Consider the following 19462-nt stretch of genomic DNA (forward strand, 5'->3'; position numbering starts at 1 on the left):
ATGAAAATGTATATCAAACCTATAACTTTATGAGCCTAATACGCGCTTTGCTCTCAAATTTCCAGGAAGCTCTCAAAAGTCATATCACCAAATTAATCAGATTAATTCTCCAAACACTACATATACCACTCATTCATAAATACCTCCCACAATTGCCACAAACAGTTACTACTCTTTTGCCACTTGTTCCATTGATATTCATTTTTGAGATCACCAAAACAGAGGCATTAAATTAAACCAAATCATTTGTTACAAGTTTTCAAGAAAGATGGCAGAGAAGAGCCCAGAAAATGGCTACTCCAGAAGAGATGAAGAATCAACCACTTTGCAATCCGAGGAGCTCAAGCGCAAGAAGAGGATCAAATTAGCAACATACATTGCTGCTTTTGTTGTGGTTAAGATCATAGTGATCATTGTTTTTGGACTCACTGTGATGCGTGTTAAGTCCCCAAAGGTCAGGTTAGGCGGAATTGATGTCCAAAATCTGAACACTAGCTCTCAAATATCATCATCATCTCCTTCCTTTGACATGAGCTTGACAACCCAAATTAAGGTCAAGAACACAAATTTTGGACCCTACAAGTATGATAGTAGCAGTGTCACATTTGAGTACCAGGGCATGACTGTGGGGCAGGTTGTGATTCCTAAGGGCAAGGCTGGGTGGCGTTCGACTGAGAAAATTGGAGCCACAGTGATTTTGAGTTCCAAGGCATTGCCAAGCAGTTCAAATCTTGGGAATGAGTTGAATGCAGGGGTGTTGACTCTGAGCAGCCAGGCCAGGCTTAGTGGGAAAGTGGAATTGATGTTTGTGATGAAGAAGAACAAGTCTGCTGAGATGAATTGCACCATCACATTTCATTTGGCAACCAAAGGGGTTCAGGCTTTGGAATGCAAGTGAAAGGCATGAATTGGTAGCTCTTGAGCAAGTGCTGGCTTAGGATTTGTTTATATGGCTTGTGGTGTTATTAATTTTCATCATCATTGTAATTAAAGAATGTAGATCATGTTATATAATTTTGACTTAGTTGCTTCCTGTCACCATAATAGTACTAGTGTACTACTAATAATTTCATAACAGTGGCGCAAGCGATATTAATTTGTAGCTAATATATTGATGAAACCAATTCAATTTTCGCTTCTGAAAAATTGTTTTTGCCACTAATAAGGTCATCCCTATGAACTTCCACAAGTCACAGATCAAGATTCAAATTCAAATTCTTCTTGTCCAATATTATACTTAGAAAAAGTTAAAATACACGGGAATAAAGTAAATCACAAACGAATTACAATCGTAGTATCAATATACACTAGCCTCTCTACACTCGCTCATACGACTGCGAAGTGGCACTTTCTATTGCGTAAACACCAATATTTTGGCAAACGTAATCAGTTTAATAGATAACGGAAAGTAAATTTAGAAAAATTAATTAAGGAAATAGAGGCGGCAATTAATTAAGAAGAAAGAGGCGGCAAACCAATTCTCATGGACGAAAAAATAAATTTGAGAAATAAATAACCGACCATTAGATTTAAGTCGAAACGATCTCAACCATTCGGACCCAGAGATAATTCAAAAACCGTTCCGTTTTATTATATGGATATTACCATCCTAAAGTTCACTTTTGAGGCATTTAATGGTGAACCTTAAATCCTCTTGATCTTGGAAAAAAGAAATTAATTCCACATTTATTCAACGAAAATATAATTAGTTTATACAGCATTTCTCTGGGTAGGATGTATGTTCTTCAGTAATGCTACACTTACCACATTTTTATACCACAATTTCATACCATCTTACATGGCATTCATACATTGGACACTACAAATTAAAAAATAAAACCTAAAAAAGAAAAAGGAAATACCCTTCCAATAAAGTAATGACACATCAGGTGTGATACAAATGTTGGAAAAAAAATGTGGGACAACTAGCATTATTTAAATTAAAGAATGAACATCCTGCAGAAAAAAATTTCAGTTAGTTTATATATATAATAGTAGTTAAATAGATTTATTGTGTCAAAATTGAATTATTCATTTCTGATCTATTTAGTATTGGTGGTAACAAATCATGTCATAAGCAGATTTGTGTTAAGCACTGATCAACCCAACCCCACTAAACTTGCGTTCAGTCGTATGAAAAGTTTTCACTTCTAAAGACTTTTTATGTTAATCCTAGCTTGCAAGTTGGGTGAAGACTAACAGCTTATGGGTCCCACCAACTGTTCTAGTTAATGATTTTATGGTGTCTTTCTTTCACGTACTGCTGTACTGGAGGGTGGAGACGTAAATAGATTATGAGCAAATTACAATTAGTACCTTCAACTTTATATGTTGTTTCAATTTAGTACCCCAACTTTAAAACCTTGCAAAAAAGTACCTCAACTTTCATTTTGTATCAATTTAGTACCCTAACTTTAAAACCTTGCAAAAAAGTACCTCAACTTTCATTTTGTGTCAAAATAGTACCTCCGTTAAATTTTCTGTCAAAATAGCAGGGGTATTTTCGTCTTTTCTTTAAATTTAAAAAATAATAATTTTTTTTGAATAAAAAAAATTTAAAAAAAATAAAATTTTTAAAATAATTAAAATTAAAAAAAAAAAAATTTGGTTCCCTTCCCCCCCCCCACCCCCACCCCTCCCCTCCCCAACCAGCCTCTCCCTTCCCCTCCCCAGCCAGCCCCCACCCTCCCTTCCCCTCCCCTCCCCAGCCCGCCCCCCCTCCCTGCCCTCCCCTCCTCCCCAGCCCATCCCCAGCCCACCCCCACCCACTCCCCCTCTCTCTGCCCGACCCACCCCTCCCCCCACCCCAGTCGCGTCGCACCCCCTCCCCCAGCCCCAACCCCCGTCCCGGCTGCACCGCCGCCCTCACAACTCTCTTCGGGAAGCGGATCCTCTCCGGCCACTGGAACGTCACCGACGTCTGCAACGGGCTGCTCGGCGGGTTCGCCGCCATCACCGCTGGCTGCTCCGTCGTGGAGCCCTGGGCCGCCATCATCTGCGGCTTCGTCGCCGCCATCGTCTTGGTCTCCTGCAACAAACTGGCCGAGAAAGCAAAATACGACGACCCATTGGAGGCGGCGCAGCTCCACGGCGGGTGTGGCGCGTGGGGTATTATATTCACGGCGCTGTTCGCGACGGAGAAATACGTGAACGAGGTGTACCCGGGGCAACCGGGTCGCCCGTATGGGCTGTTCATGGGTGGTGGAGGGAGGCTTCTCGGGGCCCACTTGATCCAGATTCTTGTGATTGTCGGGTGGGTCAGTGCCACCATGGGACCTTTGTTTTTTGTGCTCCATAAGCTTAAGCTGTTGAGGATTTCGGCCGAAGATGAAATGGCGGGTATGGATATGACCCGGCATGGAGGGTTTGCTTACGTTTACCATGATGATGATGACGACTCGCAGAAGCCAGCGACCATTCAGCTCAGAAAAGTAGAACCAAGTAGTGCTTCCACGCCCACTTCAATTTAGTTACAAACTCTCAAATTAATTAATTTCCATATTTTCTTTTTTCTTTTGGGAAGGGAGAGGCTGGTGGGGGTGGGGGTGGGGGCGGGGGCGGGGTGGGGGGGGGGGGAAGGGAACCAAATTTTTTGTTTTTTTAATTTTAATTATTTTAAAATAATTTTTTTAAAAATTTTATTTTTTTAAAATTTTTTTTATTCAAAAAAAATTATTATTTTTTAAATTTAAGGAAAAGACGAAAATACCCCTGCTATTTTGACAGAAAATTTAACGGAGGTACTATTTTGACACAAAATGAAAGTTAAGGTACTTTTTTGCAAGGTTTTAAAGTTGGGGTACTAAATTGATACAAAATGAAAGTTGAGGTATTTTTTTGCAAAATTTTAAAGTTGGGGTACTAAATTGAAACAACATATAAAGTTGAGGTACTAAATTGTAATTTGCTCATAGATTATTTCTAGATTAATTGGACATGGAGGTTCCATCCTCCTCGTCCATAAATATTTTCTTTGTTTTTTCGGTTGATTTAAATTAATTAATTAAGTTTTAGAGATTAGGCAATCTCACCTATGCTAACGATGATGGTGTTAGGCTTTTTTCATTTTTCTTCCCTGTAGAATCTATTAAATCAATACTATTATTGGATAATGGATAGTGTAATAGTGTTTAGACTATTAATGGCCATTATTGGCCATTATTGGGCTCTTTCTCCTTAACTCAAATATTGTTTGTATGTTATAAAAACAAAAGAGAAAAAAATAAAATAAAATAAAAACAAGACGGATGCTATTTAGGACCAATACCAACTTGCATAGGCCACCATCACATCCTTGGTCTTGTTCAAATTTGAAGTACTTCAAGTGGTGGCTCAGGCTCTTGTGTAAGACTCACAAGTCACAGCCCCACCAGGCCACCACCAGAAGTCTTTCTTTATCAGGTTATATTCTGATAAGGCTTGTAATTTACAAAACCAACAATGCCTTGGCACCCCATGAGTGGTTGCCTACAATACAATTAATACACAAAAAATACAAAATCACACGTAACTCAGTCACAGTCTTCACCTGGCTCAAGGGTCCAAATCGGACGACGGAGGCCACCGAAGCTTCTATCCATATAATAATCAGTCTCAGAATCTTTCATGTATCAAAATATCAAATGGCTATATAGTCCATGCGACCATCTAGAAGTCAAGAATTTTAGGCCTCACCATGAACCGCGTTTGGCATTTCAAATTGATCAAATGACCAAAATGCCCTCCTGTTCATGTCACATTTCCAGGAGCAAGTCCCCCATAGACAAAAATGCACAGTCCCTAAACACACTATAAATAAACACAACACTTTCACTACCATGACCACAACCAAACCAACACAACTCCTCTTCCCAATCTATCAGTGAGAGATTAGAAACCCATAAAAAGTGAGAAATTTTGATTTCTTCCATTCCAAGAAAAGAAAATGGCTGAGAAAGTAGCAGAGAAGTATCACCAATTGGAACCCGCCAACGGGCACACCCATGACGAAGAACAATCCGGAACGACTCAATCCGAGGAGCTCAAACGGCAGAAGAGGATAAAAATGTACAAATACATCGGCGCGTTCATTGTGTTTCAGGTGGTAGTGATGAGCGTGTTTGGAATCACTGTGATGAAAGTGAGGTCCCCCAAGATCAGGTTGAACAACATCAGCGTGCAAAGCCTCACCTACGTGACTGCAACGCCGTCGTTTGACATAAGCTTCGAGACCCAAATCCGGGTCCGGAACTTGAACTGGGGTGCCTTCAAGTTCGATGCAGGCACGGCCACGTTTCTGTACCAGGGGTTGCCCGTTGGGCAAGTTACCATACCCAAGAACAAAGCTGGAATGCGTTCCACCAAAAAGATTAATGTCTTGGTGAATGTGAACTCTCAAGCATTGCCTGCAGCAGGGAATTCGAATCTCGGAACTGAGTTGGGAAATGGGCTGCTGATGCTTAGCAGCCGAGCCCAGTTGTATGGGAAGGTGGAGTTGATGATGATCATGAAGAAGAGGAAGACTGCAGAGATGGAGTGCTCTATGATGTTTAATTTGAACACAAGGACTATCCAGAATTTGCAATGCGAGTGAAAACAGATCGATGGTGGCTTTCAGGCTTTGCTTGCTCCACCACTTTTACTTTATTTTTAATGCTTTCAATTTTTCAATGTTGTATTTTATTTACAGATTCTGTCAGCATATATATACAGATCGATTTTAGTGCCAACTTTATTTTAATTGTTTCCTTTTTTTTCTTTTCTTTTTTTCATTTTTCCCCAACTTCATTTTGATATTTGACATGGCACTATGGCAGTGGATGTGCCAACATAAAATTTAAAAATTTCATGCAAATGTGATATGGCGAATCTAGCTGTGGATTCTGCTTGAACTGGGAATTTGACATTGGGCAACCATTGGGACCTGAACTCCTTTTTCTTTGAGTTGGTGGCATCGGAATGGATTATTAGCTTCGAAATAATTAATGTAACTTTCTCAATTATGGAATTGGTCATTTCATTAACAAAAAATAAGTCAAACAAATTAAACTGGTCCCAGCCTTTTGAATTATATTCCATAGATCGATTAGCCAACCTTCATGATGATGGAATAAGATGTGATGCAATGATAAATTAAGTTCAGCTACTATTGTCAATTGTTTAATCGGTTGGTGTAATATTGTAGATGTTTTTCTCTTTAAGCTGAAAATGATGGAAATTAAACATTATTAAGAATTAATGTCGAAGTTAATACATAATATTTGAATGGCTCTAAGAACACAGATACTTCTCTAGCCACATAGTAAAACTCTCACAACATGACAGACAGGGCACATTTTTCAGACTAATTACTGAGCAACTTCATCGGGAAGTTGGTCTACCAGGTACCCAAAACTGAATTTTGCTTCATTGGGAGAGTTCTCTCTTGCAAATTATTAACTAATTAATTTATCTTAATAAAAAAACTAATTAATTTATCACCAAGTCACTTTTAAAGAGAAAGAAATGCAAAGTTCACCTTAGTAATCACTTTTTTTACTCCAAGCATTCAAAAGTGCCTTTAGATCATGGCCAATTGGGCAGAGTACAAACAAATAGCATAAAACAAAATATCTAAGATGAGTGAAAATATATCTCTCTCTATATGTTTCTTTGGAAAATGACCTATCAAGCCTCAAGCCAAAAAACTTTCTATCAGATTCTGAATGGAGTTATATTGAGGCATAACTCCTTTGGGATATGCCATATCTGCTCTATTAGCTTTGCACCATACACATCTTATCTTCATCATTTTAATCAAATAAAACTTTGAGCAAAAATATTAGCTCCATAATTTAATTAATTTCCTCAAACCATTGGCTATGTTGGATTGGTCAAGTCCTAAGCAACTTTCAGTCTTCAAGGACTCAATTCATGCTTGTATAGTTGTATAGGGATTAAATAATAAATCAAATTTAAAATACCAAAAAACAAAATTGGCAATATTATTCACATGGTGAGTAAAGTGTACTATAATAGTAGATTCCCAACACCACGTTCTCACCAGTAAATAGTAATTGGGAGAGTTAGTCTATGCAACGGACAGATTCGATGCTTCTGTTGATATTTAATTTGTCCAATCTCTCATGACTCGTACCAAAACCCTAAAAGGTCCTCAACAAAGTCATCCATCATCTAGAAGTCAATAATTCTCAACTTTGGACGCGTTTGGTACTGCAATCTGCAATAAAATTCTTCACCCGGCCCCAAATGACATTTTCCCGGAAATTCATAAATTCCCCTAAATAACTTATTTGAAAATGGCCAAACTCCAAACACTATATATAACACACTACTCTTGCTTCATTTCCACAAACAACTCCCTACACTTCCTAGCTACTTTCATCTTTTAAAAACAGAGATCTATATTTTCTTTTCTTCACTCTTATATCAAAAAAGAAACAGAGAGATGGCTGAGAAAACCCAACAGGTTTATCCTTTGGCACCAGCAAATGGCCACCCAAGGAGTGATTCAGAATCCTTATCCGCAGATGAGCTCAAACGCAAGAAGAGAATCAAGTTGTTCACATATATTGGTATTTTCATTGTGTTTCAAATCATAGTCATGACTGTGTTTGGACTCACTGTGATGCGTGTCAAGACCCCGAAGGTCAGATTGGGCGACACCAATGTCCAAAGCTTCACCTCTGTCACTGCAACACCATCATTTGACACAAGCTTCACAACACAAATCAGGGTCAAGAACACAAACTGGGGTCCCTATAAGTTTGATGCAGGCACTGTAACGTTCATGTACCAAGGCGCGACTGTGGGGCAAGTTGTGATTCCAAAGGGCAAGGCCGGAATGCGTGGCACCAAGAAGATCGATGTGACAGTGGATTTGAATTCCAGTGCATTAAGCAATTCCAGTCTTGGCAGTGAATTGAGCAGCGGGGTGTTGACGCTGACAAGCCAAGCCAAGTTGACTGGAAAGGTTGAACTGATGATGATCATGAAGAAGAAGAAGTCTGCTAAAATGGACTGCACCATAGCATTTGATGTGTCGGCCAAGACGCTCAAAAGTTTACAATGCAAGTGATGAAAACACATTAATTTCTTTGTACTTTGTTTTAAATTCCTGCAAATTTTTTTGTTATTGTCTATAGGATGTGTGATACATGCATACTTACCATGCAAGCGCAGTTTGTAATTGTGCTTTTTTCGTTATATAAAGATTAATGGTAGTGCTATTAATGTTCCAAACTTGAACTCATTCTATCTTGGCTAGCTGGTTCTTTGTTTCAGTAAGATTTTATTCATTATTATTATTTTTTTTTTTTATAAGTTTTGTGAATGTGTTTGCCCACTTGATAATATAACATTGAACTACCACCATTCATATTCATATTGAAATGCAACGGAAGAATTAATGAAGTGGTGAGATTATTATATTGGAGATAGTGACCCACAAAGCAATGTTTGTATTAGATATATAGCACGCCAACTTCAGTTGACTAGAACCTTTGAACTACCCGTATATCCCAAAGACTTTCTCCTCACGAGTGAAAGCAAGTTGCAAGTTGCAAGTTGTGCTCATTCACAAATGACCTCCAACATCATTGTCTAATAATTAAGTTGAAGTTGAAGTTTGTATTGTAATTTGAATGCATTCATATATTAGATATTGGTTAAATTACGTTTTTGTCCCTACAATTTGTGTCAAGTTGCACTAAGATTCCAAATTTCAATCGTATCAATGTTGCTGTTATAGTTTTCTAACTGCTGCAATTTGAGAACACAGTCTACAAAAACACATTCTCACCCACTATATATTGTTATATATAAGTGGCTGCACTTGTAATCAAATTGAGATGAAACGTACTAAAATTTCAGGTTCAAGCAGAGTATTATTTATTAGTTTGTGTGGAACGCATGGGCTGCTGGACAATAATAATCAATTTGAGTATCCGAATTAATTATATATATGGTGGCTTATATAGTGGAGAAACCAAGGAAAGGATCCCTATTGTACGTTTTTCTGATTAAGATGCATAGCTTACATTAAAAATTATATCCTTCATGAGGTATGCTTTAAGCTTAATTAATTGGATGGTAGCATGCACGATACATAGGTTGATTTATTAATTAATCTCAAATTAATTAATTTAATCAGGTCTCCATAACTAGGTAGCCTAGCCAGTTGCATGCCTGCAAGAAAACATTAATAAAAAAAAAATAAGCCAGCTTGCAAGAAAACAGCCCAGGTGTTAAATGCCCGGGTAAATTAATTAATAGACCTACTCTTCTAGAAGCATTCACATGTGCTGATGGTTCATGCTTCGGGTCTCAGGTTCTAATAATGGTTTGTTTGGTTGCCTACTATTCCTGTATATCATATTGGAAAATGAAAAGCTGTCATGCATTGGGCTGGGATATTGGGCCTAAATCAGAACAAGTGGTAGATTTGGGGATGAACCTTGGAGCTAGGATGGAGGTGAGAGTTAAGGTGGGCTTCAAACTTGTAGTTGTGCGTAACAAAAATTTTCTGGTGGGCTTGACTGGGCTATAGTTGGGCCAAGCCGGCCAACCTATACTCCCCCCCGGGGCAGTGTGATAAATAGAAATGTAAGCAGGCTTAATTATCGATTTACCACCCAAAACTATAACTCATTTTCACTTTATCACCTGAAAGTTTTTTTGTTTCAAATTACCACCTGTAACTTACATCCTTGTCCCATTTTACCTTATTCCGTCAACAATTTCGTTAATGCTGACGATCTGGCTGTTAATGCTAACGTGGCGCGCTAGATGTGCGTCACGTGTCACATCTTTTTTTATTTTTCACATTTTTATAAACTTTAAAAATTAATTAAAAATAGCTCTGAACTCAGAAAAATACACGAAAAATTTCTACGGACTCGTCTTGACTAGCACTAATTTACTATAAGGTTAAATTACCAATTTGCCCTCTAAAAATTTCCAAAAAAGTTAGAAAGTCCAAATTTATTTCTAAAAAATTAAAATAAATTTTCCTCTATTAAATAAATTCTAGAATTTTCGTAAACTCTTGGACAAATTCTCAAAAATATTTTGAAAAATTACCAAAAGCCTGTTTTAGAGAATTATTTAGAGACTTTACAGAAATTCTAGAATTTTTCTAGAATTTATTTTATAGGGAATTTTATTTTCCTCTAAGACCGAGAGGTCTTTTGGGTAGCAAGTGTTCACGAGAAAGGTATTTTTAGTTTTTAGAAGACTAACGGTGCTGACCTCATATTTTTTGGAGTTCGGGAGATTATTTTATGAATTTCCAAAGAGTCTAGAGTATTTTAATTTTCTAGAAATAAATTTAGACTTTCCAAATTTTTTGGAAATTTTTAGAGGGAAAATTGGCATTTTGACCCCATAGTAAATTAGTACTAGTCAAGACAAGTCAGTAGGAATTTTCCGTGTATTTTTCTAAGCTCGGAGCTATTTTTTAATTAATTTTCAAAGTTTATAAAAATAGAAAAATCAAAAAATACAAAAAAAGATGTGACACGTGGTGCACATCCAGCGCGCCACGTCAGCATTAACAGAATTGTTGACGGAACAAGGTAAAATAGGACACGGGTGTAAGTTACAGGTGGTAATCTGGGACAAAAAAAATTTGAGGTGGTAAAGTGGGAATGAGTTATAGTTTTGGGTGGTAAATCGATAATTAAGCCATGTAAGTATGATAAATAGGAATGGAATAATATTATACTTACCACATTTTTATACTCTCTGACGTGTCATTACTTTATTGGACAAAATTTTTCTTTTCCTTTTTGGGTTTTTATTTTTATTTTTTAGTATCCAATGTATGAATGTCATGTAAGTTGCCACATAAGGTAGTATGAAATTATGGTATAAAAATATGGTATATGTAACACTACTGATAAGAATGCCAAGTCTTACAATCTCACTTGTTGATTCTCAACAAATGGAAAATGTTGAATTTTATATTAAATCATAAGAATATGTCTTATATCAACCACCAACCTACTATTTAGACTTTTTTTATATTTTACTCACTTGAATTTTAAGTTCGATCTCCCTTTAATTACCACCTAAAAAAAATTGTGTCAATTTACCACCTGAATAAAAAAATTGTTGCAATATACTACCTATGACTCATTTTGTCTAGATTTTTATTAAAAATAAGAGTGTTTTGATATTTTTCAAGTTTCTATTATTAGAAAGAAAAAAATTGATTTTTTAAAAACTTTACCCGCTTTCACACAATATAAAACTGACTTGAAAAGTCAATACATCCTTATTTTCAGCAGAAGTTTAAACATAATGAGCCCAAGGTTACCATTGTAACAAATTTTTAATTCAGGTGATAAATTGACACAATTTTTTTTTAAGTGGTGAAGTGAGATCGAGCTCAAAGTTCAAGTGAGTGAAATGTAATAAAGCCCTACTATTTATTAAAATTAAGGTGCTAATAAGTATTAATAAACAGGTTGGTTACCTTTTTTATTATGAAATTTTTAGTTTATTAGGTGACCAACGATAGGGCCATCTTACATTTGCAGCATGTTGTAGGCCTCACGTAAAAATTAAAGCTGAGAAAAACTTCTATAGAATGGTCCTATATATTTATTTTTTATATGTCTACTTCTCTTATTACGTGACAAGATGTGGTGAGAGAAATTGACGCAGGGCAGGTGATGAATCAAAACAAACACACACAAAAACCCTAGACTCATTAATCCTCTAGATTGAGAATACAAGAATAGGGGCTCTATAGTCTTGTTGATCCGGTAGGATACTAAGTTGATAGAAGAGTTTGAGAAAAATCTCAATTTTTTATTAATCTAAAAGCTCCTAATACAATTCCAAAACAAGGTCAATTAAATACAACCAAACCCTATGGTACTAGAAAAATGTAAACACGTCACCAAACAAAATAAGGAAAGCAATAAATGTCAATTAGAAAATTATCAAAAAATTTGGAAAAACTTAAAACACTAATTTGACCTATAACACTGCATGTGAAGGCATAAATCGTAAAAATCGAACACCGAAAGCCTAATTTTCAGATTTGCGCCGATTAAGTTGAAATAGGTAATTATGATCAATGTGAGTTGCATCAAAAATAGAACGTGATGAGAAATATAGTCAAAATAGGCGTATAGAACCATCTAATGAAAGTTTGTCTCATCAAAATTTGCATTCATCAAATGAACAATTAACTTTCATGATCTAACATATAAACTGAAATGTGTTCTTCAAAATCGAACAACGAGACTTACCATAAAATTAAATGGAGTGATTTTACAGACTCCTAAATATGATCTTTAAGAGCATTTCCAGTAAACTACTCAAATTTGGTTCTTGAAATTTTACTTTGTTAACCTATGTGGCAATTTGAAGAGCCAAATTTCTTACTTTAAAATTATGAACTCCAATAGATCAACTCTTCAATTTCATTAATTTATTATTTTTTTAATCTTTTTCTTATTTAGACAAAATTAAGATTTCATTAAGATTTGAAGAGCCAAATTAATATTTTAATAATATTTTAAAATTTGAAGAGTCAAATTCACTCGTTAAAATTGACGAGCTGTATTTGGATCTCTATTTTGACGAGCTCATTTGTATAGGCTATTGGAGATGATTTATCTAACATAGCACAACTAATTGAGTAGCCAAAGACTTTTACCGAATATGCTGAAGATGCTCTAATCTCTATAGTCTATACATCAAACCCTTACTTTTTTATTTCAAATTTTTAATTTTAAGAGTTTGTGGTGTATCTTGCCAAATAGTATTGGGTGTCTTTAGTAAATATAGAATTGTTTGAAATTGACTGTGGGTGTTTTGAGAAAATTAAAGTGTCCAAATATCATGAGACCAGCTGGCTAGCCTGACCCAATCTTCCATCCCACTCCTCCTCCACCATTCTCACTTCCATGACAAATTCACACTCCTCGGATCACATCCTATCAACTCCTTCCACTTCAATCTGACTATCTGAGTTTCTGAAAGATCAAACAAGTAACGAAAACATGGCCCAAACAAAAACGGCAACTCCGAGTTCGGAGTTCCCCCTATCGCTGACCGTTTTTGACTCCCTCCTCCTATTCTCCTATAAAACACCGCGTTTGGCGCGCACCAAATCCAACGAAAATTTTCATAAAAGAGAAAATATGTCAAAGCTGTCATTTGTGATCTATAAATCACAATTAAATTAAAGTTAATTACAATTAATTAAACTTAATAATCCCACAATGAACAGCCGACACGGACGTATAGCCCACGACTGACCCATTCTTATCAGCTAAGAAAAACCAGACCCACCCCACTAAGCCTGCACATGCTCACATTATTAAACCCCCCTGCCTTTAATCCCCCACATACCCATAACCAAAACCTAAACCCTTTCATCCACACCTTGACACTTCCCGAAAGCCCCCAACAATGGCAGAAGAGAGCCAGGTCTGGCCATTAGCCCCATTCCGAATCCGAAGCGACGAAGAGAACCCAACATTCAAAGCCATACGCCGAGAAAGAAGCAACAAGTGTTTCGTCTACGTTTTTACTGCGATTGTTATTCAAAGCATTTTCATCTTGGTTTTCGCCTTGCTTGTTCTCCCCGTCAAATCCCCTGACCTCAAAATAAGGTCCGTCACAGTCAGAACCCTAAAATACTCAACTTCTCCATCTTCCTTCAATGCCACTCTGGTTGCCCAGGTGACCATAAAGAACACCAACTTCGGTCACTACAAGTTCGAGAGTAGCAGTGCGAGCATTTGGTATGATGGCGCCAAGGTGGGGAGTTCGAAAGTGGGGAAGGGGCGAGCCAAAGCGAGAGAGACGACGAGGGTGAGTGTGGTTGTGGAGGTAAGGTCGAGTCGGCTGCCGGAGGGTGCTAATAGTCTTGGGACTGATATTGGGTCTGGGGTGCTGAAGCTCAGTGGCTATGCCAAGCTCAGTGGTAGAGTGCATTTGATGAAGATTATAAACAAGAGGAAGACTGTTCAAATGAATTGCACCATGAATCTTGTTTTGAAGAACAAGACGATCAAGGACTTGGTATGCACATAAGAATAGGGTGGTTCCTTTGCTTGATCTATTTGAGATCTCATATATATGTAGGGATTGATTTCAATCATTTGTTTGTAGAGATCTAGATATAATATTATCTCTAGGGATTCAATCATATTTTTGTAGAGATTTTAATTCTAAGCATTCTATCATTTGTTTGTTTATTTCAAATTAATTTCTCTATGTTAATATATATATATATATATACTGTATATATATGGCTACCTATATATGAGATTATGAGTTACTTTTTTCTCATAAAAGCTTGTATCATTTTTTGTCCATATATGTTTCCTTTTATAGTTTCATTTTGAGTTGGATATTTCAATCATGATTCATGAGAAATGTACTCTTGTAAAAGGATTTGAATTATTGATTATATAATATTGCTTCTTAAATAGTTGAATATGTGTTCCAAATTTACATACAGTTTGCGAATAGCAACAGCCAGATTATTTAACAAAAGAATGATTACTCAAAGTTTGATTTAGTTTCTTTTTCTTTGTTTTATTTTTCTGTCCACTTGAATACTTGATAGCAGGAGCTGTGTTTCAGTTTCAGCATGTATTGCCATTTGCCAACTTTAGGGTAGATTAATAATTAAATTAATCCATAACTTTGCTCAGAAAAGATAAAACTCTTTCAAAATTGGAAGTTCATTCATTCATTGGCTGGCACATGCCAAAGTACGTTCACATGCAAGAAACAATGAATATGTCGTTTTCTTTTGGCCGGAAAATGAGTACGTCTTTAGCTTGAAAGAGTTGCCAAGTGAATCAAAATTTTTCATCTTCATATTTATTTATATTAAATTGCTATGGAATGAGACCAACAGCATCACCGAATTGAAAAGGAATTCAATCTAGGGTACCAAAAGTCCAAAACTCTGTGTCAATATTTAATAAAGAGGTTAATAAAGGTGATGGTGCTTTTTATATTACTTTCCAAACTGGAGGTGAGCTCATAGACCCTGTGGCTCCGGTTGGTCTCTGCTGTTACTTGTTTATTATTTGCTTTTCCCCTGATATATCGTTTGCATGCATCATTGCATTGCATATGTTCTGCTCGATCTCCAAACTTGAGCATCTTTCTTGGTCGGTTTTGGGTCGTAGAGTCCACGTGCTACTCCAGCCTGCCTAGGTTCTTTTCAATCGAAGATATCCGGCCACGCTATGTAACCGAGTGAGAAATTACTAGTAACCTTAACACTGTCATGTTATAATATAAATAAATGATGAATTAAAAAAATACTTGTTATAACATAAGTGAATTAGTAACATAGAATGTGACAATGTTATAGTCATAACAAAAATTACTCATATCTGAGTAATCTAATTAAACAAAAATTACTCATATCTGAGTAAGCTAAATTAGAGGTATCAAATATTTGAACCAATACGAACACAACATGAATGGATACAATATAACATGAGCATGAAACAAGTCAAACCAGCATGAGCAAGACACAAATAAATGGCCGAGCCGGGCCAAATGTTTTAGTTAAAAAGACACTGCACAATTATTAATGGGCCCAACTTAAATAACCCCTCTAAACTTGTGGACCGGTTTGGAATGGAAATAAAGTTATTTGGGCTTGTGCAAATCTATATTTGGTACTGCTGAAGAGAGAAAGCCCAAAAGCTACAACCCAAACCCTAAACATAACAAAGACTCCGAATGACCTAAATTGGGGATCGGAGAGTCTGCATCAATGTTAAGCTTCGCGGTAAATGCATGGGATTTGCACCACCCTCAGCTTTGTTAAAAAGCGAATGCATTCTATGATAATTGCATGCATGTATTTATAGGGTTTCAAATGACCCAAGAAAGATATATTGGCATGAATTGGCCTTCATTGGAGATTGCGTCGCATTCATTTCTACTTATCTCATAATTAGGATTTCTAATTAGATCCTGGTTATTTCTTTCATTCCTACTTATCTCATGATCTCATTTAGGAATATGTTGTTGGTGGTTCCTCATTTTTAGGAATATGTTCTCATTTTTTTTCAATTATTTAATAAGTTCTTTATTTTTAATATTTTACCCTCTACTAATAAAATTTCTTTATAGTGTATCGTTTCCTTTTAAAAATATATATATATATATATTTATAAGAAGGAAAGACCTTCTCAGCTACAAGCCTACAACTCAATTGTTACTCAGATGGGACCAGCTTCTTCTCCTTTAACTTTTCCATATATATTAATTGTGAATGCATGGATTCCATCGCCTATATGTAAATATATCACAATCAAAACGCCCGATTCTGTAGGTCAATCAATAAAACACCACTCTTGACTCTTCACGCAAAGCAATATATATTCCCATTTTTCCACCAAATGTTTAAGACAAAAGGAAACTCTCATATTATATCCTCACCATCATTCTGCCTCTGCTATATATATACTATTATACAAGCTAGCCGTCCACAATTCCATTCAAATATCAATTATTTATGAACATTTGTTTTTGGGTCCATTCACCAAGTTTTGTTTCTTTCAGCCAGACATTACCCCTACTGCTCTCCATTAGAACCTTCTCCGAAGAATTTTAAATGCTTGCAATTATCTATTCATATTTTTAGCTTCATTCAAATTTTCCCAAACACCAACCCAAAAGTCAAGAGTCAAACCGTGCAATTGGAGCAAACGCGTTAAATAATCAAAGTCCAAAAACCCACTCTAAAATTCTCCAAACATTTCACTGTCAATGACCCAAAAACAAGAAATTAAAACAAATATATATATCTCGACCACCATTTTCGCACCTTTTAATTTCTCCAAACCTCTTATCTTGATCACCACTCTCTCTCACAGCCATGGGAGCCAAAGAGCAAGCCAAGCCCTTAGCCCCAGGCAACTCCCACCACCTCCGCAGCGACGAAGCCGCCTTCCGCGAAGACGACATCGTTTCCCTCCACATAAAGCTCCAGCAGAGAAAATACGTCCACTGCTGCGGCCTCGCCGCCGCCCTCTTCCTGATCGTGGCCGTGACCGCCATAGTCCTGGGCTTCACCGTGTTCCACGTAAAGGGTCCGAAGATCAAAATGAACAACGTCACGATCGAACAGCTTTCGAACGGGACGTCCCTCAGCGCGGACGCCAACGTGACGCTGTTGGCTGATGTGTCAGTCAAGAACCCCAACGCGGCGTCGTTCAAGTACGAGAACGCGACGACGTCGGTTTACTACAAAGGGACGGAGGTGGGCCAGGGGAGGAGCCCGGGGGGCGTGGCGAGGGCGAGGAGGACGCTGAGGATGAACGTCACGGTGGAGATCGTGACGGCGACGCTCTTGGGGCTGCCCGGCTTTTTGGAGGAGGTCAGGTCCGGGGTTTTGAGCGTCAGTAGCTACACTAGGATTCGCGGGAAGGTCAAGGTTTTGATGGTCAAGAAGAATGTCGTGGTTGAGCTGAATTGTACCTTGAGGTACAACTTTGGAAGCGCCGGGATTGAGGATGAGACATGCCACCGCCGTGTTAGTCTTTAGGATTTTATTCATCAATTTTCTGTTTGTTTTTTTGTTGAAATAGAGTATATATGTTTATGTATTTTCTGTTTTTGTTTTGACGCTAATATATAAACAGGTTGCTAAAGAGCAGTCGTTGCTAAATCCCTCTTGATCGATGATCTAGTTTATGTTCAATGATCGACACCATTTGATAAGTGCCTTCGATCAATGGATGGGCAAAATTTTATGCTTGATCACCTCTTCAGTGACTGCTTATCGTGATTGAATTTAAATATCAGATTTCAGATCTTAATTATCAGATTAAATAGGTTAGCATGATTTAAGCGTGGTTGAATTAAATATCAAATTAGATTCCGGAATTGAATATCAAATTATATGGGCTCAGAGAATGAGGTTTTCGCTTTATATAGCAGGCCCCACAATATGTGATGCTTTGGAATATGGACAGATCACAGATCAGGCAATTTGGCTGATTATCTAGAAGCTTGACGAGTTCCCATTATTCCATCTATGCTCCTTTCACATGCATGTAATTAAAAATTGTATATATATTGTGATCAAACGTGTGTGACTAACACTTCCATGGGACATGCTCACAATGAGGTGTTGTGGGACCTATCTCATTGTGAGGCATGCCCTAACATGTGGATCCAATCTCATTGTGAGACATGCCCAATAGGGTTTCAACTCAATTATATTACCAATCTAACCTGTGTAGGTATAAATGAATGGTGATACATGTGTCTGGGACTCTGGGCATATGATATGGGAAACTGCAAATGGCTTAGCACATGACTTGAGTGCCAAAGTTTTGGGGGTTCCAATTGTGAGGGAGTTGACCAGTGCTTAATAGCCAAATGTGACTACATTCATATATACATGAAAAGGGATTGCCGGATTGGCCTCCAAGCCTCAAGACTAGAGAGAAATGAAAAAGTGATTAACAATAAAGCTAGGGAGCTTTGTTTGTGCTTCCCAAAACACTACTTATAAGCTTATCATGAACTTAATTTAACAATATATTTACTTGAGAAAAAAAAAAAAACCACCACTTTTACTCCTCTTGACTTCATGAGTGTGAATAGTACTACTAATGTCACATAAATATAAGTGGGCGCTAGAGCTTTTGTGTTTAACTTAATTAGTGAAGGTGGGATATATAGGTCGGTGAATTTACGAATTAAAAATATGATAAATTTAGTGTTCGATTTCTTTTAATGTAAATATACATATAAATAAGGGTTTTTTTTAGTCCACAATGAAAAAAACCCATGATCGGCCAGACCACTTACAAAAACTCGGTGACAGGTCGGTCCACTTTAATGAGCCGAGCGCTAGGTAATTGCCACTGTCAGACAGTGGCAATGATTCTCACTGTGCGACAGTAACTATTTAAATTTCATAAAACATCCATATTATACTATTACAAATTGTCACTGTACAACAATGGCAATTTGCCAAGTTAAAAAAAATAATAATAAATAACCAACCAAACACTCGACAAAAAACACTGAAGCAAATATAATGTAGGCTTTATTCGTATAAAAGAACCTATTTATTATTGTAATTTTTTAAATGAGTTTGTTTATTACTAAGAGCTGTAAAATTGATTTTAGAGTAATTTATTTTCTAAATAAACTATGCTAGACTATAAAAGATTTTACCAAAGAAAAAAAGTTTATAAAAGTAGGTCCTAGCCCACTCCTACCTCATATCCACCCACCCCACAAACCTTAGTCCCCCACGCCCAAAGCCCAGACCTCAGTCCTACACCTTCCACCCAGGTGTGACTCACATATCATATAGGCTGCAGCCCACTCCAAATTAGAAATGGAAGGAAATATTCTAAGTCCTTCCCAGCCCACCTCCAGCCTTCAACTTATCTCATAACCCCAAGGCCCAGCCCAGCCCAGCAACTGGTTCCTCCATGTTTGGGGGTGCAAGAAGCCAGCACAA

The 19462-nt window shown here is 37.1% G+C and overlaps 6 protein-coding genes across 6 annotated transcripts; all 6 read left to right on the plus strand.

Moving 5' to 3' along the window:
* Positions 1-179: 179 nt before the first annotated feature.
* LOC147274139 (late embryogenesis abundant protein At1g64065-like) lies at positions 180-1065 on the plus strand. The gene has a single exon (XM_086227670.1). The coding sequence runs from the start codon at positions 269-271 to the stop codon at positions 896-898; it is 630 nt and encodes a 209-aa protein (XP_086083796.1). The 5' UTR covers positions 180-268; the 3' UTR covers positions 899-1065.
* Positions 1066-1877: 812 nt separating this feature from the next.
* On the plus strand, positions 1878-3506 carry LOC147274140 (ammonium transporter 1 member 1-like). The gene is made up of 2 exons (XM_086228310.1): positions 1878-1889; positions 2811-3506. Exons 1-2 carry the CDS (start codon positions 1878-1880, stop codon positions 3468-3470), a joined length of 672 nt encoding a protein of 223 aa, XP_086084436.1. The 3' UTR covers positions 3471-3506.
* A 1312-nt stretch (positions 3507-4818) lies between these two features.
* Positions 4819-5708, plus strand: LOC147274141 (late embryogenesis abundant protein At1g64065-like). Its single transcript, XM_086257537.1, has one exon. The coding sequence runs from the start codon at positions 4925-4927 to the stop codon at positions 5570-5572; it is 648 nt and encodes a 215-aa protein (XP_086113663.1). The 5' UTR covers positions 4819-4924; the 3' UTR covers positions 5573-5708.
* Positions 5709-7326: 1618 nt separating this feature from the next.
* On the plus strand, positions 7327-8230 carry LOC147274142 (late embryogenesis abundant protein At1g64065-like). Its single transcript, XM_086256641.1, has one exon. It carries the CDS (start codon positions 7427-7429, stop codon positions 8054-8056), a length of 630 nt encoding a protein of 209 aa, XP_086112767.1. The 5' UTR covers positions 7327-7426; the 3' UTR covers positions 8057-8230.
* Positions 8231-13390: 5160 nt separating this feature from the next.
* On the plus strand, positions 13391-14034 carry LOC147274143 (late embryogenesis abundant protein At1g64065-like). The gene has a single exon (XM_086228459.1). The coding sequence runs from the start codon at positions 13408-13410 to the stop codon at positions 14032-14034; it is 627 nt and encodes a 208-aa protein (XP_086084585.1). The 5' UTR covers positions 13391-13407.
* Positions 14035-16791: 2757 nt separating this feature from the next.
* LOC147274144 (late embryogenesis abundant protein At1g64065-like) lies at positions 16792-17647 on the plus strand. Its single transcript, XM_086227726.1, has one exon. It carries the CDS (start codon positions 16856-16858, stop codon positions 17522-17524), a length of 669 nt encoding a protein of 222 aa, XP_086083852.1. The 5' UTR covers positions 16792-16855; the 3' UTR covers positions 17525-17647.
* The last annotated feature ends 1815 nt before the right edge of the window (positions 17648-19462 follow it).

The sequence above is a fragment of the Dryas octopetala genome, chromosome 9, assembly GCF_963921425.1.
Source record: "Dryas octopetala chromosome 9, drDryOcto1.1, whole genome shotgun sequence".
NCBI lineage: Eukaryota > Viridiplantae > Streptophyta > Magnoliopsida > Rosales > Rosaceae > Dryas > Dryas octopetala.